A 23551-nucleotide genomic window follows, 5' to 3' on the forward strand; every position below is an offset into this window, starting at 1 on the left:
ATATATCGTGAACACGGAGATTCACTTGAGAAGAGAGAAAAAACGAAATAGATCTTGAACACGGAGATTCACTTCCGAAACAAATCGTGAACACAGAGATTCACTTGAGAAAAACTGAAAGAAAGCCGAATTCAATCGACAATGGAGAAAAAACAACCGAATTCAATCAGTGATTTGAGAAGGTAAGAACCGAATTCAATCGGTGAGAAAAACAAAAAAACGGTGAGACGAAATTGCGGATCCAAAAAAAATTTGAAGAACTCCGTCGAAGTCGGATGCGGCGGAGATGAAGCACGCAGCGGAAGATTTTTGCTATGATACCATGTCAAGTTTTATCAAACCGATCATGGTGAAAATCAGAGGTGAAATGTGAAGAGATGGATGAAGAAATGATAGAACTCCATGGAAGGAGATGAAGAACATATTTACATATTTACAGAGGAAAACTACCGGTTTCTGTTGCATGGGAAGAAGAAGAGATGGAGAGAAACGAAAAACTTTATTGACTACATTGTGAATTGTTGTTTTCAAACTACACCATGCTATGCCTTATATAGGCTTACATCTAACTAACTAACTAACTAACTCTAATAGCCCTCCTCAAGATGGAAGCAAGACAATTGCTACCATATTGACAACAAAACAACAAACAAAACATGATAAAATGATATTTCGTAAATGGTAAAATGATATTCTGAAACAGATTCAATGACAAACTGAACTTGAATTTGATCTTCATGCATGGACTTGAACTTCACTCTACAGCATTAGCAACTTCACTCTACTGCATTGGCAACTTCACTCTTCTGCAACTTCATTCTATTGGACTTGAACTTCACTCTACAGCATTGGCAACTTCACTCTATTGCAACTTCACTTTACTGGACGTGAACTTCACTCTACTTGACTTGAACAACACCATATCCTAATCTCCACAGAACCGAATCAAACTTCGGAAATATCCGATACAATCGGATAAAAAAAAATAGATCGGCTGAAATCAAACGCCGAAGAGAGAATGATTGAACCGATTCAAAATGAGAAGAAATATATCGTGAACACGGAGATTCACTTGAGAAGAGAGAAAAAAACGAAATAGATCGTGAACACGGAGATTCACTTCCGAAACAAATCGTGAACACAGAGATTCACTTGAGAAAAACTGAAAGAAAGCCGAATTCAATCGGCGATGGAGAAAAAACAACCGAATTCAATCAGTGATTTGAGAAGATAAGAACCGAATTCAATCGGTGAGAAAAACAAAAAAAACGGTGAGAAGAAATTGCGGATCCAAAAAAAAAATTTGAAGAACTCCGTCGAAGTCGGATGCGGCGGAGATGAAGCATGCAGCGGGAGATTTTTGCTATGATACCATGTCAAGTTTTATCAAATCAGAGGTGAAATGTGAAGAGATGGATGAAGAAATGATAGAACTCCATGGAAGGAGATGAAGAACATATTTACATATTTACAGAGGAAAACTACCGGTTTCTGTTGCATGGGAAGAAGAAGAGATAGAGAGAATCGAAAAACTTTATTGACTACATTGTGAATTGTTGTTTTCAAACTACACCAAGTTATGCCTTATATAGGCTTACATCTAACTAACTAACTAACTAACTAACTAACTCTAATAGCTCCCCTCAAGATGGAAGCAAGACAATTGCTACCATATTGACAACAAAACAACAAACAAAACATGATAAAATGATATTTCGTAAATGGTAAAATAATATTCTGAAACAGATTCAATGACAAACTGAACTTGAACTTGATCTTCATGGATGGACTTGAACTTCACTCTACAGCATTAGCAACTTCACTCTACTGCATTGGCAACTTCACTCTTCTACAACTTTATTCTATTGGACTTGAACTTCACTCTACAGCATTGGCAACTTCACTCTATTGCAACTTCACTTTACTGGACGTGAACTTCACTCTACTTGACTTGAACAACACCACATCCTAATCTCCACAGAACCGAATCAAACTTCGGAAATATCCGATACAATCGGAGGAAAAAAAATAGATCGGCTGAAATCAAACGCCGAAGAGAGAATGATTGAACCGATTCAAAATGAGAAGAAATATATCGTGAACACGGAGATTCACTTGAGAAGAGAGAAAAAAATGAAATAGATCGTGAACACGGAGATTCACTTCCGAAACAAATCGTGAACACAGAGATTCACTTGAGAAAAACTGAAAGAAAGCCGAATTCAATCGGCGATGGAGAAAAAACAACCGAATTCAATCAGTGATTTGAGAAGATAAGAACCGAATTCAATCGGTGAGAAAAACAAAAAAAATGGTGAGAAGAAATTGCGGATCCAAAAAAAATTTTGAAGAACTCCGTCAAAGTCGGATGCGGCGGAGATGAAGCACGCAGCGGGAGATTTTTGCTATGATACCATATCAAGTTTTATCAAACCGATCATAGTGAAAATCAGAGGTGAAATGTGAAGAGATGGATGAAGAAATGATAGAACTCCATGGAAGGAGATGAAGAACATATTTACATATTTACAGAGGAAAACTACCGGTTTCTGTTGCATGGGAAGAAGAAGAGATGGAGAGAATCGAAAAACTTTATTGACTACATTGTGAATTGTTGTTTGCAAACTACACCAAGCTATGCCTTATATAGGCTTACATCTAACTAACTAACTAACTCTAATATCAATTATTGCCCACACATTAGAGCATCCACAATACGGACGGATGTCACGGCGGACATCCCGACGGACATCCCAAAACACCTCGTGCCACGTCATATGGACATCCCACAGCACTGCCACATCATAAGGACATCCCACTCCACAATAGCGGACATCCCCAAGGACATCCTGACGGACATCCCAATAATCAAAATTCACAAATTCACAAATATGCAATTTTACGGAATTAAAATTTCAACATGAATATGGAGAAAATACAACCATTTTATTTATAAAAAACATACATAATTAAATAAAAAAATTATATAATTAAATACGTTATTCAACGTGCTCCCATTCGCGCCCACTAGTGCAATAATAATAATAATATATAATTATTATTATTATTATTATACTATTATTATTATCATAATAATATTGTACTAAGAGTCCATAAGTTTAAACAAGAAATTAGTAACCCTTTTCTACATAAAAAAATTAGTTAGTGGTATTTATTAAGAGAGTTATATTATAGTGTTAATACGATTTTAAAATTTTACTACTGTTAAAATGTTACTAAAATTTTACCTCGATTCACCAAAAATATATCTATACAAAATGTTAAAACTTAAAACAATGCTCTATTAGTTTTGAAAATTGAAGGCATGAGGCATCTTGTAAAGTTAACATCAGAGTTCAGTTTTCTGATAGTGAAAGTACCACGTATTTTAAATACTACTACTACACTTTTCCATTGACTGCAAAATATCGAAGTCAAAACTTTATACGAATTTTTTTTATGTGTAGTCAGTTGTACACTTAAAGCATCCGCAGTGGTGAGTAGGATGTTGTCCGTCCGTCCGTGTCAGCGGTACGGCACCGCTGTCCGCGGCTGCGCTCTTGCCGATGGCGCGGCACTTCTCGATGCATCAAGCACGTCCGTGCCTGCGATAAGCTAACGTGGCGCATTCTGATTGGCTAACGGCATTTCCGTTGGAAATTCAATTATTTTTTTAAATAAAAAATAATACCAAAAATTAAAAAATATATATTTTCATAATCCCAAAAAATCTGGCGTTTTTTACCATTTTTCTGAATTTTTTTATTATCCCCAAAATCATCTATAAATACACACATTCATCATCCATTTTTCACATCAAATCATGTCTCATTCATATTTTTCATACAGCTTATATCTACATCTTCCTCTCTCATTAATTATGTAATTTTTAATTTTTAGGATTTAAATTATGTAATTTTTTATTTTTTTGTAATTTGTAATATTATTCCGGTTATTTTTAATGTATTTTAATATTGTGGAAATGTTTTTATTTAAATTGAATAATAGAATGGTGAGACCCTTGAGCTTGTCCTTGCGGAAAAGCACGGATGTGAGTGTTGTGCTCTTGCCTATGAGCAGGGAGTAAAAGTGGGTCCGGGCAACATCTGTGCTCGTTAGCAAGAGCACGGATGTAGATGCTCTTATACATCATCACTCTTTTTCGGTAAATCTATTAAAATCCAAGGCGTACAAGAAATTTATCCTTCATATATTACTTTTAAACAACATACTATAATAAGTACACCATTAAAACATGAAAATTTTCAATTATTTAATACTAGTATTTCCTTTTTGTACCTTTTCATGTCCGAATCTGGGAATTCTCGTAATAATTAATTAAGTACTCCACTACTTATGAACAATATACTATTAATAAGTACACCATTAAAACATGAAATTTCAATTATATAATCATATTTCCTTTTTGTACATTTACATGTTGAAGTAATTAATTTGGAGGACATTTTCGTCCAACACATTGGAGCGGGCGGCGGCCCCCACCTTTTGAATTTTGAAATGCCAAAAACCAACGGCTCTCTTTCACTCATTGGAGACTCTCTACAAGACTACAACAACAAAAACACACTACAGTGTTGTGCCCCACCCCACTATTCAACTAATTATTTTTACTTGTGAAACTAACTAGTCCTAGTTTGTCAAATTATTGAAATTCAATAATTTTCCTTATTTTTTTATTTTTGATTCGCGATATTTGACAATTCTTTATACTCCTTTAAAGGCAATTTTAGGAGGTGCCCCTCTTTTTCCCTACACACTTTTCTCTCAACATTTTAGTTTTTTTAAAACCCAAAATATAAAGAATTATTCTTAGCATTAAAGGAGCAGGCAAATATACTTCATAAATGCGGAGTAGGAGTTTTTCCCACCGAATTTTATTTGTACTTTCACTTTAATGAATGAAAAATAATGATGCCTCAAACGCAGCTGTCATTCTATTTTTCCACAACAGAGGAAAATATAAATTAAAAAAAAAATCAAATGCATTTATTTATATATTTGGTAATTAATTTCTCTATTGGAAACCATAATAATGATTTATGTATAATGGGTTTTGTGTTCTGAAATTGCCAGTTGGAACCCCCACCACTCTCATTGTCCCTTTATTTATGTTTGTATCCTTTTCAAGCAAACAAAATTTGAAAAGTTAATAGCTCTGTGTCACTTCACCTCTGTTGCCTATCAATTGCTTCACTCAGTAACCACTCTCTCACTTGCGTTTCAAAGATCATTCTTGAAGGTTTGGAGTCAGCTAGAAATGGGGGCTTCTGGAAAATGGGTCAAAGCATTGATAGGGATTAAGAAACAAGATAAAGATGACAATGTAAGCTCCATATTCCAGTTTATAATAATAAAAATTCGATCTTTTCACGTTTCTATATGCATTCCCTGCTCAATTTATGGTCCCAGTTTCTCAGCTGCACTTCCAACTTTAAAGAAAAAGATGAAACCTTTTTCAATTTTATTAGATTTGTAGCTTGTTTATTTATCTAATTATGTGAGTGTTGCTGTTCTTTAATTTATCTTAAAAAGATGAAACCTTTTTGCAATCTTGAAAAAAACAGGAAAAGATTAGTGGAAAGAGCAAAAAATGGAAGATCTGGAAAGGTGTGAAAAGGCCCGAAGAAATCAATACCGGCCCGGATTTCTCCTCCGAATCCTCATCATTCACCGCCGCCGTCGCCGCCGTGGTGAGAGCGCGGCCGAAGGACTTCCGCGCTGTGCGCCAAGAATGGGCCGCCATCCGAATCCAAACCGCTTTCAGAGGATTCCTGGTCAGCATTTTCATCAGCTAAATAAATAATTTCAAAAATTAATAATGTGAATATGCAGTAAATAATGATTTCGAAAATTTAATAAAAAATTGTGATGATTTGTGGTTTAGGCAAGAAGGGCTTTGAGGGCATTGAAGGGACTAGTGAGGCTTCAAGCAATTGTTAGAGGGAGGCAGGTTAGGAAGCAGGCTGCAGTGACCCTGAGGTGTATGCAGGCTCTTGTTAGGGTTCAGGCCCGAGTCCGGGCCCGTCATGTCCGGATGTCTGTGGAGGGACAGGCCGTGCAGCGCCTCCTCGACGAGTGCCACCGGCAGAATGAGGTCTTGAAGGAGGCTGAGGTATTGGATTACTTGCTTATAGTCCCTTTATTTGCATTGTTTTGAGAATGTTTGGTTTAATCTTATGAGTGTTTGAATTGATTTTAGGATGGATGGTGTGATAGTAGAGGGAGTCTTGAAGAGGTAAAGGCCAAGATTCAAATGAGGCAAGAGGGAGCTGTCAAGAGAGAGAGAGCCCTTGCTTACTCTCTTGCTCAAAAGGTATTACTTTTAATGTTAACTCATTTGATTGATAATTTTGCTAACTCTCTCTATCTTTTGCAGTGGAAATCAAGCCAGAGTTGTGATTCATGCATCACTGTGCCAAAATGTCAAGGCTTGGACAAGAACACCTCTGGGTGGAGCTGGCTGGAAAGGTGGATGGTGGTGAAGCCGTGGGATAATCGGCTCATGGAGAAGTCGAGCACAGAGGAACGATGCTCTGATTCGACCCCGTTGATCAAAGAATGCAATAAGAGCAATGTCTCTAAGCTGTCTGAGCCAAGTATGGTGAAAGTGAGGAGGAACAACATGACCAGGAGGATATCAGCAAAGCCTCCCCTCTTTTCTCATTTATCGTCAAGCCCTAGCTATGATGAGAACTCGACCTCATCCTCGATGTTCACAACAACTCCCATCTCGGGAAACACTGATGAGGGTGGCAGCAGCAGCAGCAGGCCGAACTACATGAACTTGACTGAGGCAATGAAGGCAAAGCAGAGGAGGCATGGGGCTCAGAGGCAGCAGTCCATGGATGAGTCTCAGTTTCTCAACAAGTCCATGGCTTTCACCAATGCTGATTCTAGCTGCATGCCTCGACCCCTTTGCGTCCCGACGCGAATGGAGAAGGGGTTTTTCTAGGGTTAGGTGAAATAATGTGGATTGGAACTTACAACAGCTTGATTGTTTGTTATTCATTTCTGCATTGTGTATTATAGTAGAGTAATTGTTAATGAGTTTTGCCATGAAATGAAAGACTGTTTATTGATCATTTTGGTCAAGTTTTATTACTTCCTCCTTCCTGCCTTAACTTGGGCTGATGTTTCTAGCAAGTAAGGGATAAAATTTTTAGAATCTCATTCCATCTTTGATGACATAATTTTTAGTTAGGACGTGTTCACCCTCCATGAAATAATTCTGGAAGGAAATAATTCTGTGGGCCTACTGAGAAGAATTAAATGTAGGCGTTTAGTTTCCTTGATAAGTGGGCTAGTTTTAGTCAACGTGATATGTCCATTTTCAATTGAATGGACCAAGTCACCCTCCGCCTTTTCCATATTTTGTGGGGGGAGTGAATTGGTGGGGGATAATTGTGTAAAACACCTCTCCAAATCATGGTCAACATTTGCGGCCAGATTTATAAACCACCCTCAGCGTAGGATATAATTCAGGGTAAATATTAATGAACAGTGCGAGCCTAACATATTATCTTGGGCTTTCACGTTTTGACTCTGGGAAACTGAACAGCTGATAAACCCATGAATTACACCCAAATCATGGTATTTTATGGAGGGTGAACACGTCCTTAATGATCAAGAAAATACATTTGTGTGTAGATTGATCATCTTTGAAAAATAGTGCTGTGAAGCATAAGATAGAGAAACGTAGTTGATCAAGATCATGTGCATTAGGTATGTGGTGACGAATCGATCTCTTCTAGAACCTTCTTCTCGACAGTAGTGGAGAGTGTAAAGGATGTAGTTGTTGATCATGCCAAGAGATGCTCATAGGCAAGAGCACTAACATAATCAGGAGTGTTTGCACCAAGAAATCTTTGGAGGCTGAATTATCGTCCGCCTCCTTCATCCGGCTCTGCACGATGTTTCCAGTCGTGTGGGATCCTCTTGAGGATATGGCGGAAGGGTTCTTGAAGAACCGGGACGAGCAAGTCTATAAAGATTGAGAGCGAGCCGGATTGTTCTTATTGAGGTGGCTCATTGAGTAGACGGTTGCGGCCTTTTCCTGGCCTACTGATATTGGCTTGGAGAGGCCGAAATCCACACCAAATGCAGCCAGTGGTCGGTTCGGAGAAGGTCAATTAAACCATTTTTGTACACTTGCACTTGATTATTAGCGCTAGTAAAAATGTGTATCTAAGTTTTTTTTGCCGTCATCTTGAGTTTTGTGTAAAAATGTGTATCTAAGTTTTTTTTGCCGTCATCTTGAGTTTTGTTAGTTAATGAAGAGTTCCAAGAATAGAGCATTTATAATATCTAGTTTCAATAGTAGACTAGTTCCAAGAATGTATTTATTATTGTATCTCAATAGTCTCCAACACTCCTATAAATTCATGGATGTTGGATATCTTTTTCAATCAATAAAATATGAAAAATATCTGTTTCAACATGGTATCACGAAATTTCGATCCTATTTTTTTTTTTGAGAACTCAAAGAAGTTCTCATCATCGTTCAAAACCCCTCAACCCCTTGACTAAATCAAGGCAAAATCAGCCCCTACATCCATTCTCAAGCCTGGAAACAGCCAAAATCATGTGAGCACCAATCAAACCATATTCAAAATGTCCAAGCAAGTTGAATATGTATCTTTAGGATTCAAGTTAGACGGGAGAAACTTCACTGTCTGGTAACGCCTTATACGAATAATCATCGGCAGTCGAGAAAAACTCGACCACATCGAGGGAGATCAGGATCCTCCAAAAACCACCGACCCAGAGTTCAACAAGTGGCAAGCTTCCGACTTCACCGTATTCACATGGCTTATCCAAAACATGGAGCCAAAGCTTGTTTTGCAATTTGCTCAACACCAAACTGCCAGGGCGTTATGGCGGAGCCTCGCAACAACATTCAGAGTCAGAGCCGACCTCGTCCAAGTCTACGATCTCGAGATCAGAACCAATCAACTCAAGCAAGGGAATGAATCCCTGGAACAATATTGGGGCGACCTCCAACAATTGTGGGTCGAAATTGATGCCCGAAGACCCTGTCCCTACACATGCTGCGAGAAGGGTATCAATACATACAGAAAAGAGACTGAAATCAAAAGGCTTTACCAATTTCTATCCGGTTTAGATGACAAATACGATGCCCTCCGCCGAGAACTCCTTAAACAGAGCCCTGAGCCCTCTGCAGAAGACGCATTTGGGATTGTCAAACAAGAAGAAACACGTACTGGAATTTGGAAGCCCTCACCCCCAACTCCTGATTTAGAAATCGGGGCTGGATTCGGAGGTCGAACGGGCGGACCACCGCCGTCGTGCCGGGGCTACACCAGACCGCCGCCGCCGCCTCCGAGAGACCGAGGTCAGCCCTCGTCTGGTTCCTTCTCCAATCAACCTCGAATGGACAAATCCAAACTAGTTTGCAGCCACTGCGGAAAAACAAAACATACAAAGGAGACGTGTTTCGAAGTTGTCAGCTACCCGGAGTGGTGGGAGGACTGCCACAAAACCAACCAGAATCCGGTCGCTAAGGGGAGATTGGCGATGGGGAGAGCAGAAGGAGGAGAATTTTTTGCCACCCCGATGGGCAGCCAAGCCGCCACCAGCACCAGGGGCGACGTAGGTGGACCAGCGGCTCTCCCATCCGGCAGCGGCGGATAGGCGACGGCGGCAGGAGGGTGGTCGGCGACGGGAGTTGAAATTGGAGGAGATCCAGCGGCTAGGGCTCAATTCGCAAGTTGCACCGTTGAAGGTAAAGGGTTTCGGGATTTATCCTCAAACCCCCTTCCAATTTTGATAAATATCAAATTTTACCCCACCATCTTGCATGTACACCCCTAAGAACCCCTAAATTGCAGATAGACCCCTAGACTAACAATTTTACACAAAACAACCTAATATCTCATGAAAAATATGATAATACCTCCCAGATTTTGTGTAAAAATCAGTTTTCGGCCTTAGAAGATGAATCTGAAATTTCTTCTGCATGCAATGTCAAAAAGGGAAATGTAGAAAATGATAGAGGTTGGATATTTGACTGTGAGGCAATCGATACTATGACCTATGATAGATCGGACTTCGGTGAATTATCTAAGGCGAAACGAACATATGTTGAAACTACTGGTGGTGAGTTTGCTCGGGTCAAGGGGGCTGGCACTGTTCAAATTTCCCCTACTTTGAAAATATCTAATTGTCTTTACATGCCGTCTCTTTCCCAGAAACTAATGTCTATTAGTCACGTAACACGAGAGCTCAATTGCACTCTTCTAATGCATCCTAAATTTTGTTTTCTTCAGGATATCCAGAAACGGGGACAATTATTGGGCGTGGCACTGAATGCCGCGGATTATACTATGTGGACAAGATAGCTCAAACTGGCAGGACAATGTTGGCTCATGGATCTTCAGAACGAGAAACATGGTTAAGGCATAGGCGGTTAGGGCATCCATCTTCTAGTTACTTAAAACTTTTGTTTCCGCATCTTGTGAACAATTCTGTTTTTTAGTGTGAAACTTGTGTTTTGGCTAAAATCCACAGACAATCTTTTAAATCCAGTAATACTAGAGTGGACTCGATTTTTTCCTTGATACATTTAGATGTGTGGGTCCTTGTCCAATTTCCGGGGGAAACGGTTTGAAATACTTTGTCTCATTCATTGATGATTGCACTCGTATGACATGAGTGTATTTTTTGAAAAACATATCCGGTGTCATCTCTAAATTTTGTGATTTTTATGCAATGATCCTCACCCAATTTCAGACAAAAATCAAAATTCTTCGATCAGATAATATGGGAGAGTTTGTTAACACAAAAATGAAATTTTTTTGCATTGAGAAAGGTCTTATTCACCAAACTTCTTGTGCCTACACGCCTGAACAGAATGGGGTAGCTGAACGCAAAAACCGAACTATCCTAGAAATGAATAGAGCACTTATTTTTTAGTCAAAAGTCCCAAAATATTTTTGGCCCGAAGCAATTGCTACTTCAGTATACCTTATAAATCGTCTCCCAACTAGAATCCTAAATCTTCAAACCCCACTTAAAGTTTTATCTTAACTAGTATCCCTCAAGTTTTATCTCTTTAACCTCGAATTTTTGGATGGTCCGTGTTCGTTCATGTCCCGTAACATGAGCAAAGAAACTAGCCCTTGTGCGATTAAGTGTGTTTTCATTGGGTATGGGAGAAGTCAAAAGGGATACAGATGCTACGATCCATAAAACCGACATGTTATCATCATGATGAACTGTAATTTGTTAGAAACAGAATTCTTTTACAACACCCAACTTAACAGCTAGGGGGAGAAGGAAATGAATGAGGTTTCAAATGATGACATGCTAAGTTGGATGCCTATATTCCATGATCATAATCCCAATGAAGGTCAACCCCAGTCAACTACTCCTGTCGTCGAGCAGGTCTTACACACATGTCAACCTGTGGAACAAAGTGTCGCCCAAATGTCCTCTCATCCTATATCCGAGGTAAACAACTCTAATGAGAACTCTGTTACTGTTACTGCTGACAATATGGTTGCAAAAGATGAAGAAAGAGAGATCATTGATGAGGATACTGGACAATATATTTTACCACATCGGAGTACTCGGGGAATTCCACCCAAAAGATATTCTCCAGAAAATATAGGCGGAAGAAAATCAAGATATCCGATAGGAGGTGTAGCAAAAGCAAACTTGACAAAACTGGCCCGAGCATTTGAGGCAGCTTTATATGAAGAAGAAGAAGAAGAAGAAGAAGAAGAAGAAGAAGAAATCCCACAGACAATGAGAGAAGCCCTAAGAATCAAACACTTGAGAGAAGCGATGATGGTCGAATTAAAAGCCTTGGAGAGAAACAAGACTTGGAAGAAATATCGACTGCCAAAAGGAAAACGCAATGTTGGCTGCAGATGGGTCTTTACAATCAAACGGAGGCCTGACGGGAACTATCGAGAGATACAAGGTCCGTCTTGTAGTTAAAGGATATACTCAGACATATGGGGTGGACTACTCCAAAACATTCTCACCAGTGGCAAAGATGAATACAGTTCGAGTACTGCTCTCCATTGCAGCAAACAAAGATTGGCCCCTACACTAGTTAGATGTGACTAATGCATTCTTGCATGGTGAACTCAAGAAGGAAGTCTACATTGAAGCTCCGCCTGGTTTCGAGGATGACTTTGAAGTTGGAGAAGTCTGCCAATTGAAGAAAACTTTGTATGGGTTAAAACAGTCTCCGAGAGCTTGGTTCGGGAGATTTACAGAAGCCATGAAGAAGTACAACTATCAGCAGAGTAATGCAGATCACACTCTATTCCTGAAGAAGAGAGGGGACACGTGCCTAATAATTTATGTTGATGATATGATCATCACATGGGACGATTTTGAAGCGATAGAGCAGCTTAAGAAGAATTTGGCGACAGAATTTGAAATGAAGGATTTAGGGGTACTCAAGTATTTTCTGGGAGTTGAAGTTCTAAGATCAAAGGAAGGGATCTTTATCAATCAGAAGAAATACACTTTGGATCTTCTAGCAGAATCCGACATGATGGAGTGTAAGCCAACAGACACACCAATTGCAATAAACCATGGTCTCCAAATGACCGAGGGAGCCCAACTAGCTGACCGAGAGAGGTATCAAAGGTTAGTAGGAAAATTAATCTACTTGTCACACACTAGACCAGATATCGCATATGCAGTAAGTGTGATAAGTCAGTTTATGCACCGACCCCAAAACGACCACCTTGAAGCAGCATTGAGAGTTGTGTGATACCTCAAAGGAACCTTTGATCATGGAATTATGTTCAAGAAGAATGGACATTTGGAGATTCACGGTTATACAGATGCCGACTGGGCTGGAAACCCAGTGGATAGAATATCCACTTCTGGGTACTTTACATTTGTTGGAGGAAACCTAGTCACTTGGAAGAGCAAGAAGAACAAAGTCGTAGCGTTGTCAAGCGCAGAGGCAGAATTCAGAGGAATGTGAAATGGTTTGACAGAGGTACTGTGGATTAGGGGATTGATGGAAGAGTTGAGTTTTCTATCACCAAAACCATGTCGATTGTTCTGTGATAACAAAGCCGCGATCAGCATTGCAGAAAATTCAGTTCAACATGATCGAACAAAACACGTTGAAGTAGATAGACACTTCATCAAAGAGAAAATCGAGGCAGAAATTGTTGAGTTCCCATTTGTTCGATCTAAAGATCAGCTTGCAGATATTTTGACAAAAGCAGTTGGAGCAAAAGTTTTCTTAGAAGCTCTTACCAAGTTAAGTATCGGAAATCCCGTTACTTAACTTGAGGGGGAGTGTTAGTTAATGAACATCAAGAGTTCCAAGACAAAGCATCAAGAGTTCCTAGATGAACATCAAGAGTTCCAAGAATAGAGCATTTATAATATCTAGTTTCAAAAGTAGACTAGTTCCAAGAATGTATTTATTATTGTATATCAAGAGTCTCCAACACTCCTATAAATTCATGGACATTGGATATCTTTTTCAATTAATAAAATATGAAAACTATCTATTTCAACAAGTTTAATTTGTAATTTACTCGGATATTGTGAGACAGCCAAAGTCAAAGATACTAGTCATCAGTAATCCATATGAATAAAAATGGAATATATTCTGAAAATTGAATAGTAAGTATAGCAGTATATTAAAGGAATATATATCCTAAATTCCTAAGGTATTAAGGTATGCATGTAAATCCTAACATTAATGCCTACTCCAAAATCAGAGTGACTAAAATGCACTTCTATGAAAAATTTAATAATTAAATCTATAAAATTTATCCTTAAATTTAGCCCTTTGATTAAAATATTATAGGTCTAGATTTAGTATCTGGTTATAGGGATTGCGATCAATTGCTAACTAATTAGCAATCTAAAATTAAGACCAATTTTTAACCATTAGATTAGGAGATCTAGTGGTTGATATAATGTCAAGTAGATTATATTTTAAATTTAAATAATTATTAAATAAAATAAAAGGGTATTAATGTCAATTCTCTCTTATTAAAATTATCCCAAAACTTTAAATTTACGTAACTCACTCGATTTAAATTATTTTTTTCAAAAAATATATCAATTTAAAGGTAATTTTATAAGGATTCTAACGAGATCTCAATTGCATATGTTCCGACGACGTTCGAATGATGGAATTTGATGATTTTTATTTCAATTTTCGTATATGTTGATAAGTAGATTTTTATCAACAAATAGATCAAAAAATCTCAATATAATTTATGTAAAATCTCAACATAATGCATGTAAAATCTCAATATAATGCATGTAAAATCTCAACATAATGCAGGTAAAATCTCAATAAAACTGTGTTGATATTTTCGTGTACTTGTGTTGAAATACTCATGTTATTGTGTTGATATTTGTAATACACTATGTTGATATAAAAAACACGAAAATTATGATATGATAATAGAATGACGATCTTACCCTTTTGTTGATATTTTGTCTACTATTTATTGAAATTCGTAAGATTTAATCTCATCCACTCATTTTGAAATCTAACGGTGGAGATTTGGTCTTAATTTTGGATTATGATACTATAAGCAATAGAAGATGACCCTCTGGTTATATACTATACTTTTATTTTTCAATTAAGTTGAGCCGTATTTATTTCCATAATATCTTAATTAAATTGAATCTTTTTTGTTTTTTATAAAGACAAAGTAAAACATCTAATCACTATTACTTTATTCTTAATTCAATTTTACTTTCTTTTATATATCTCTCCTCCTTTATTTTCTCTCCTATTTTATTTTATTTTCATTTCACTCATTCAACACAATTTTTCAATTTTCCGTGCCCAAAAAATGTTTCAGCTTAATTACGATGGATGAAATATTAGGATTTGGTTAGTTTTTTTTGTATCAAGCCTTTATATTTTATATACTAGGAATGCTACTTATTAATATTATAGCACTATTAAATATTTTATATGAATCGAACTCATTAGCAACGCTCTCGTAATTTAAGTTAACATTATTTATTTTATTTTATATACTTTATTAAATCTTCAAAGTTAGTGCTGATTTGGATAATTGTACAAATAACTTTTTAAAAAATATACATAAATAAATAAAATAATAAATTATTTGTTGTTTTCTCAAGGAGTATCTCTATGACTCTATGTATGTTTCGGGAAACCAAGATTTTCTACAATGGGTAAACTTTATATTATCCTATATAATCCGGAAAATCTCAAAAGCGTTTAATTTAGAAAGTAAACATTATCTCTTATTCTCTGAAAAAGTTTGTGGTACTAATTGACACAAAACTAGTCGACACCGACACGTACAGCTAATATATTGATCTCATAAATTAATTTCTAAATTATGTTTTAATTCGGTCTAATAAGTTTTCTGATATTTTGATTAATTAATAGATTAATTTATCTACTGAATAATATTAATTGATTGATTAATTAGTTCTTGTTATTATCAGTTAAATTGGTGATTCACATTGGTTGTGGTCCATGACGTTAGTGGTCCAAGCCCAAAACAGATAAGATGGATTGAGAAATATTTGGCATCTTCTATTTGAGTCATCTCAATTTCCCATCGTTTAAATCAAGACTTGTTTTTTTATAAGGTTAGGAAATTTTTGCTCCTAACAATAATATGATTAAATATATTTCCAATTTTCATCGCCAAGGTCGTTCAATGACTTCAATTTTATGTATTTTTCAGCTTCAGTTGTTGAAAACTTTCATTTTTAAATGTGCTCTATTTTTTGTGGACAACAAAAAATGCAAATATGCTCTATTTTTCGTGGACGGAGGAAGTAACTCTTAGATATTCAAATCAAGAGCCTAGATCACCAGCCCCGAAATGTCATACGATCAACAAAAAACGTCAATAAGGGTATTAAGGTCAATTTACAATAATTAGTTGTGCAAGTAACTTTTGAAAAATATCACATAACTTTAATAAGCATACAACTTTTTCGATTTAAACTATTTTTTCGCACAACATATATCAAATTAAAGATGATTTCATAAGGATTCTAACGAGATCTCACTGGCATATGTCCAACAATTTCAAAATTTGGAAAAAAAATCAAAAATTTTCATTTTTTCGTACAACAACAACATGTCAACATAGTAATATAAAATATATCAATATAATACATGTAGAATGTCATTCTTAAGCAATAATATTGACATTCTCAAACATTGTGTTGATATTTTCAAAACACTATATTGACATTTCATCTAAAACCCTAATTTAGTAGTTTTTTTTATCTATTTCGATTTAATTACCAAAAATGAAAATTACACATGGCAAATTTTAGACCACTAGATTTCTAAAATCCAATGATTAAATTTTTTTAGTTGTAGTTAGCAACTAGAGAGTGAGTTAGCAGTTGATCACTTCTCTTTCTGAATAATACTCATATGATAATTTATAGAACATAAGTATTAAGTATTTGATAATAAAATGGTAAAATAAGTACTCCATAATTAATTAATTAATTTAGTAATTAACCAAACAAATGAAATCGTCTAAAATTATTTTAATCAATCACTATTTGTGTATTATACCATCCACATCCATGCTCTTGACAAGAGCATGGACGTGGGCTCAGATCTACTTTTATTCATTTTGTATCCCTACTCTTTACTCTTTCACATAGCACAACACTCACATCCATAATCTTTCAAAGAGCATGCTCAAGGTTCCCACCATTCTATTATTCAATTAAATACTTCAATTACTAAAAATATTTCAACAATATTAAAATGCATTAAAATACTCGAAATACTATTACAAATTACTAAAAAATTAAATATTATATATTAAAATCCTAAAAATAAAAAATTACATAATTAAATTCATAAAATTAAAAAATTGAGCAATTCAAAAATATGAGAGAAGTATGAGTGAGAGAGAGAGAGATAATTTGATGTGAAAAATGGATGATGAATGTGTATATTTATAGATGATTTTTGGATTAAAAAAACTTTTAAAAATAAAAATAAAAACAATTCAAAAAAACGGTAATAAAACGGCTATATTTTTGGAATCCGTTTTTTGGATTATTTTTTATTTATTTTTAAAAATAAAAATAAAAATGATATTCTAACAGAAATTCCGTTGGCGAATCAGGAGGTGCCATGTAGGCGTGCTCTTGGCCGGCGGTGCTCTTGATCGCTATCGAGCAGGTCGTCGTGCCGTCGGCAAGAGCACAGCAGCGAGCAGGGTATTCGTCGCGCCGACAGCACGGCGGGTGCTCTTAGTCAAGAGCATCACTGCGGATGCTCTTATATGTTTATGGTGTTCTTCAATTGATTCCAATGGTCATTTAGTCTCACTAAATGTGCCTTATCTGTAGCTAACATGTTTGCTTCGTCACCCTTGCATTTCAATTTGGCCCGAGTATTTGGTCAAGGCCTGACAAATTTAATACACATTTCTTTAGTTACCCAATCTTTCTAAAATCTTAATTTTATGTATCATAGATACCAAACAACAAATACTAAAAATCAAGAAATAAAGATGGTGAAACTAAACAAGTGGTGCAGTTTGGGTAACCTAAAATAAGTTTACCATTTTATGCTCACAGCATTTTCTCAAGTAATGCTAAGGCCCCCGCAACGCTTTACGCGGGTGGCCCGAATTTCGTTCCTCCGTGACGAAACGGTGGCGGAACGCGTTGCAGCGTCCCGTCCCGTCACCATCCCGCCGGAACGCCCGTCACGCCGAGACGCAGCGCGAGAAGTCTCGCCACGCGCTCCCAGGCCATGCGTGACGCCCACTCACCGGCCCGCGAGTGGGTTTCGTCACGCTGACATAATAATTCATTTTTCAAAAAAAAATTGAATTAAAATAAAAAAAAATTAAAATTCGAAAACGGTAATATTACCGTTTTCGACCGTTTTCTTTTTTTTTTACTCTATAAATACTCTTATTCCATCTTCATTTCACACACAACTACACATCTATTCTTTCCAAATCATCTTCATTTCCATCGTAACCGGGAGGAAGCTGCCGCAAGGTTAGTCCGCGACTACTTCAGCGATAACCCGGTGTGGGGAGATACCTACTTCCGTCGCTGTTTCCGCATGCGGCGACCGCTATTTCTCCACATCGCAAATACATTGGCGGCCCGGGAAGAGTTCTTCCAAGAAAGGTTCGACGCCGTCGGCCATCCCAACCACACGACATTGCAGAAATGTACTGCAGCAATCCGTCAGCTTGCGACTAGACAAACGACGGATGTGTTCGACGAATAGCTCCACATTGGAGAAAGCACTGGGAGAATGTGCTTGCTCCAATTCTGCAAAGGCGTCCGGGTAGCCTTCACCGAAGAATTTCTCCGGAAGCCAAGCACGACAAATTGTCAGTTCCTGCTCCGCCTTCACGAAGAAGTGCACGGATTCCCCGGGATGCTTGGCAGCGTCGATTGCATGCACTGGCAATGGAAGAATTGTCCGGTGGCGTGGAGGGGTCGTACACGAGCGGCCACAAAGGCACCCACCCCACCGTTATACTCGAGGCCGTTGCCAACTACCGGCTATGGATCTGGCATGCGTACTTCGGGTCCCCGACTCGAACAACGACGTAAACGTGCTCCACCATCCGACCTGTTCACCGAAGTTTTGGATGGTAAAGCGCAGGCCATCAACTTCACCGCTAACAACCGGCGCTATAAAATGGGGTACTATCTTGCCGACTACATCTACCCGAAGTGGCCAACCTTCGTGAAGACGTACACCAGGCCTGTGAACGCAAAGCAGACACTTTTTGCGCAGAAGCAGGAGGCTACTCGGAAGGATGTGGAGAGGGCGTTCAGGGTTCTCCAAGCGCGCTTCAACATTATCAAAGCCCCGGCTCGTACGTGGTTCATGGAGAGCATGATCAACATCATGTATACGTGCATAATCTTGCACAACATGATTGTCCAAGACGAAGGACCCGAGGTGGGAAATTGTTTCGACCCTGAAGCCATCGGAAGCTCTACCGCAAGTAGTCCGCCATGCAGTGGAGTGCATCCGTCTATACAAAAACAGTTGTCTATTCGGGCAAGGACACGTGACTCTTCCGCCCACGCCCAACTCCAAGATGATCTAATGGAGCACATTTGGGCAAAATTTGGCGGAGGAGATTATTAAATTATGTATTTTTAATTTTTTAGGAAATTATTAAATTATTTTTTTTACGAATTTTATGTTGTAAGTTTATTTTATTTAATGAAGTGTGTTTTTATTAATTTAATTTGGTTGGAAATAAAAAAAAATGAAACTGAATGAATAGTAATTTAAGTGACGGTTAAGAGACGGAGGGTTGCAGGTTTCGTCCCTTAGTTAAGAGATAGAGTAAAAAAGTAGAGTGGGGCCCATGAATAGTAATTTAAGGGACGGTTAAGGGACGAATAAGTAACAGCATTGCGGATGGCCTAATATACAAACCAAACACACCCTTAAGTACTCCTATTAAATACTCTCTCCGTTCCGTAGTAGTAGAGTTATTTCTTTCCGGCACGGATATTAAGAAAATGATGTGTATTGTATTAAATAAAAAGATAATAGAGTAAGAGAGAATAAAAAATAGAAAGAATAAAGGAAGAGAAAAAGAAATGTAAGTGAGAATAAATGTGTGGACTTTTACTTAAAAAGAAAATGACTTCACTACTACAGAACATACCAAAATGAAAAAAATGGCTCCACTACTATATATGGGATGAAAAAGGATGAAATTACAAATAAACTCGAACTCGAACTCTACAATTGATGTCAAAAGGACTCGAACTCGGCACCTCTTACAATAATATCTAAGCTCATTGCCGCTAGGACAAAGACTGTGGACTTTCATCTTAGAAACTCGAACTAAGATATCTTGCTTATCTTCTAATCTTAAGTTATGTTTCTACCTGACTACCTCTAATGAAATAAGAAAGCCTTTTCTTGTTCATATACAAAAATCTTGTAGTTATAGTCACTTTTCACCATCACAACTTTTGTTAAAAACATTGTAGTGATGTGATGAAAAACTTGTTCAATGTATGTGTTGAAAGCTCTTTAAATAAGCTACGTACATTATTAACTAAATCAGTCACCCTATAACCATTTTTCATACTGTATAAATTCAACAGCCCCGAAAATTCAAATCAATCAACTCGTTTTCCATGCCAGTTTTAATAAGCTGGAATCTATCATCCGTGGAAATTGACATCCCCATTGAAGCTCGTGATATTATTCGTTTAATTTGAAGTTGATGGATAAAATTAAAATTTTAAAAAAATTGTGTGATATTACGCCAATAATATTTTTAGAAAAACACGTTGTGTGAGACAAATACTTAAATTTGAAGTCATTGTCTAACAAAAAGGGGATTCACACGGTAGCATTTGGAATAGTAGTAATAAATTTCACTAATTGGCTATTTATTCCACATTTGTAAACCACACAAATAAGGAAAGGCATGCGTGCTTACGTTCAACACAAAATCAAAATCTCATCTTTCATTCTCTTTCTCTCCAATTTATTTTTCTTCCCCTCATCAAAACCATCCACCCACCCAGGTTTAGGGCTTTTCTCTTCTTTTAATTTCCGTCTATAAATACATACAAAGCATAGGCGATTGTTTCCTCTGCCTGATCGGAGTTCAATTAGCTAGAATCATTTAGTTTTTTCTTTGCATATAAGAATATTCCCCTTTTTTAGTATTCTGTTCGACCTGTAGGAATCTAGGGCGTTTCTATAGTTGTAATTTATTGTCTTTGGCTGGGTGGGGCGTAGCTTAATTCATCAATTAGGGTATTCAATTTGATGGAGTTGGAGTATCAGTGAAGTTGGAATCTTTACAGGTTTTGAATTGTATGGTTATTGCGTGCGATTTATCATTATCTTTTGGATTGATTAATTTTGAAGAATTAGCTTAAATAGTTGGCACAGGAACCTAATTGATTTGCGAAACAAATACTATAGAATTAGGCTGCTGTTAATTACAAAAGGATGGTGGATTCAATAGCTGCAACGTCTCTGTTAGGGCACCGGCCGATTTTTAGTAGCTATAATTGGAAATATGCCGCCAACAAGCATAACTGCCGCCTGTCTTTTACCAAGTTAATGGATAGGAAATATGGTTTCTATTCTTCTGTGGGAAGATGGCATGTCAAACACCCGATCAGGTCTACGATAAAGGCTCAGGCCGCTGAATTGACTAGGGAGGCTCACTCCTATCGTGAGGAAGACCGAATACCTAGAGGGTTTAGGCCCGGGATTGACTCTGGTGTGGATAGTCGGCCGGGGCTGTGGCCACCGGAAAACAAGGCTGACAACCCTGGCCTAAGAATCCGTTTGCTTCGACATGAGAGGATGGGTTGTGGTTGGCTAGGTGCTATATTTGAGTGGGAAGGGGTGCTGGTTGAGGACAATCCGGATCTTGAGAAGCAAGCTTGGTTGACTCTTGCCCAGGAAGAAGGGAAGTCGCCACCTCCGGCCTTCATGCTTAGGCGAATAGAAGGGATGAAGAACGAGCAGGCTATAGCAGAGGTTCTCTGCTGGTCTAGGGACCCGGGGGTGTTGAAAAGGATGGGGGCTAGGAAGGAAGAGATTCACCAGGCTCTGCAGGGCAGTATGTACAGATTCCGGTCTGGCTCCGAGACGTTCTTGAATGTTCTGGTGCATCACAAGGTGCCTGTGGCGTTGGTCTCCACCCGGCCTAGAAAGTCTCTTGAAAGGGCCATTGCAGTGATCGGCATTGAAGGAGTCTTCAGTGTCATTGTCACTGCTGAGGATGTCTACAGAGGGAAGCCCGATCCGGAGATGTTCATGTACGCAGCGCAGCTCCTGCAGTTCATACCCGAACGGTGCATAGTGTTTGGGAACTCGAATCAGACAGTTGAGGCCGCGCACGATGCACGGATGAAATGTGTTGCTGTTGCCAGCAAGCACCCGTGTACGAGCTTGGGGCGGCTGACCTTGTGGTCCGGCACCTTGATGAGCTCTCGGTTGTTGACTTGAAGAACCTTGCTGACATCGAGGCAGTGGAGCAGGAGCCGGAGTTGGAGTTGGAGATGGAGGTAGAGGCTGAAGACGACCGGCCTCCTTCGACATCAGTAGGTGTGTATGATGATTTCTGGTGATACTCTTCCCAAATGTACAGGATGTTCTAGTTCTTGGGCATGTACACCTACTTTATCATGTGTTGTAGACCAAAATACAAATCTGCAAAGATAAAAAAATGTGTAGAAATGCACAAGGTAGTCTACATTGGGTTACCATGTGCATTATCATGTATGTAGAATGTTTATAATTAATAATGTGAGTATATGCTTTTACACTCTATTTGTTTCAAATATCCGTATTTCCTTTTTTCCTGCAGTACTCTGCCATTGTAGAGGATAAATACACAATGTTGAAACATTTTATATCTCATATATGAGAAAATATTGATTTTGTTTAAATATAACTAACGAATTATAGTAAATAAATGCAAACAAACCTTTTGTATATTATTTATCAAACTTCAAACATTTTGTATTGTATCTATGTGAATTCATGATGAAACATTTTATATGAATAGTGTAATTAACATATAGTGTTGATTGTTGTTGCTACCGAGTGTTCAAGACTGGTTGGCTGAACCACTTCACCAAATTAGTACTACTATATAGGAGTAGTATAGTTATATTAATTTTTTTTAAATACATGAAAATGTTTTCGTGAATAATGTACTAAATATTTTACAAAACTGTTGATTGTGATTTGAGGCAGCAAGTTGTGGAACCAAATATCTGGCATACTTAATAAAACAACAATGAATATAGCAAAGCCATATCTGCCTCTCTGGTTATTCACTGGCAATTTGTATAGACATTTACTTTTAATAATTAACAAGCAACAGCAAATCATACTAGTATTTTTTTTGTCCAAACCTTCAAATTTTCCATATCATTCTGTTATTTCTGTGTCTGTTAAATCAAGGAACAGTTAATTAGGCTATTTAATTACTGCTAAGGCCTGCACTAACGGTAGAATTAAATCAACTACAAATGCAATGTAACAGAGAAACACGTGATTGTAAAAATACTAGTGCTACTTAAATTTGCCTAAAAATGAAATGGCTTTCCTATAATCCTGTTTTAACAAGATGGAGATGAGAGAGAAAGTTTGCAATAAAAATAGAGATAAGAATCAACACTGATTGATTTGCATCAATAATTGAAGCTCCTTGTACCTTCTTCTCTCTCAATTAATTAAGATGCCACAAGTTGGCAACCGACGATTACTATGTCTAAACTCATTCTTTATCATTAAGGAACACTAATTTTCACCTAAAATTAGTGATTGATTAAGTATTACATCACATCCCACCCTCCAAAATAATGATTTCTAAATCTCATACCATCTCCATGTACTTGACTTCTTACTGATTTTTAAGCTCGATATTAAAAAATATTAGGAGTAGAATATGATAGGCAATTATCTATTTATTTAGTTAAAATTTCCAACCAACTTAAACTTCAAGAAGCAAGTAGGAGTACGAAATTCAATATGCCTAAAAAGTATACACAAAAT

General features: G+C 37.5%; 1 protein-coding gene and 1 pseudogene across 1 annotated transcript; both read left to right on the top strand.

Annotated features, from left to right (window-relative positions):
* The first annotated feature begins 5066 nt into the window (after window positions 1-5066).
* On the top strand, window positions 5067-7103 carry LOC121780888 (protein IQ-DOMAIN 5-like). The gene is made up of 5 exons (XM_042178537.1): window positions 5067-5344; window positions 5586-5795; window positions 5906-6133; window positions 6221-6334; window positions 6398-7103. The coding sequence occupies exons 1-5, from the start codon at window positions 5279-5281 to the stop codon at window positions 6971-6973; spliced, it is 1194 nt and encodes a 397-aa protein (XP_042034471.1). The 5' UTR covers window positions 5067-5278; the 3' UTR covers window positions 6974-7103.
* A 13740-nt stretch (window positions 7104-20843) lies between these two features.
* Window positions 20844-22313, top strand: LOC121782987 (annotated as a pseudogene).
* The last annotated feature ends 1238 nt before the right edge of the window (window positions 22314-23551 follow it).

This window comes from Salvia splendens, chromosome 20, assembly GCF_004379255.2.
Source record: "Salvia splendens isolate huo1 chromosome 20, SspV2, whole genome shotgun sequence".
NCBI lineage: Eukaryota > Viridiplantae > Streptophyta > Magnoliopsida > Lamiales > Lamiaceae > Salvia > Salvia splendens.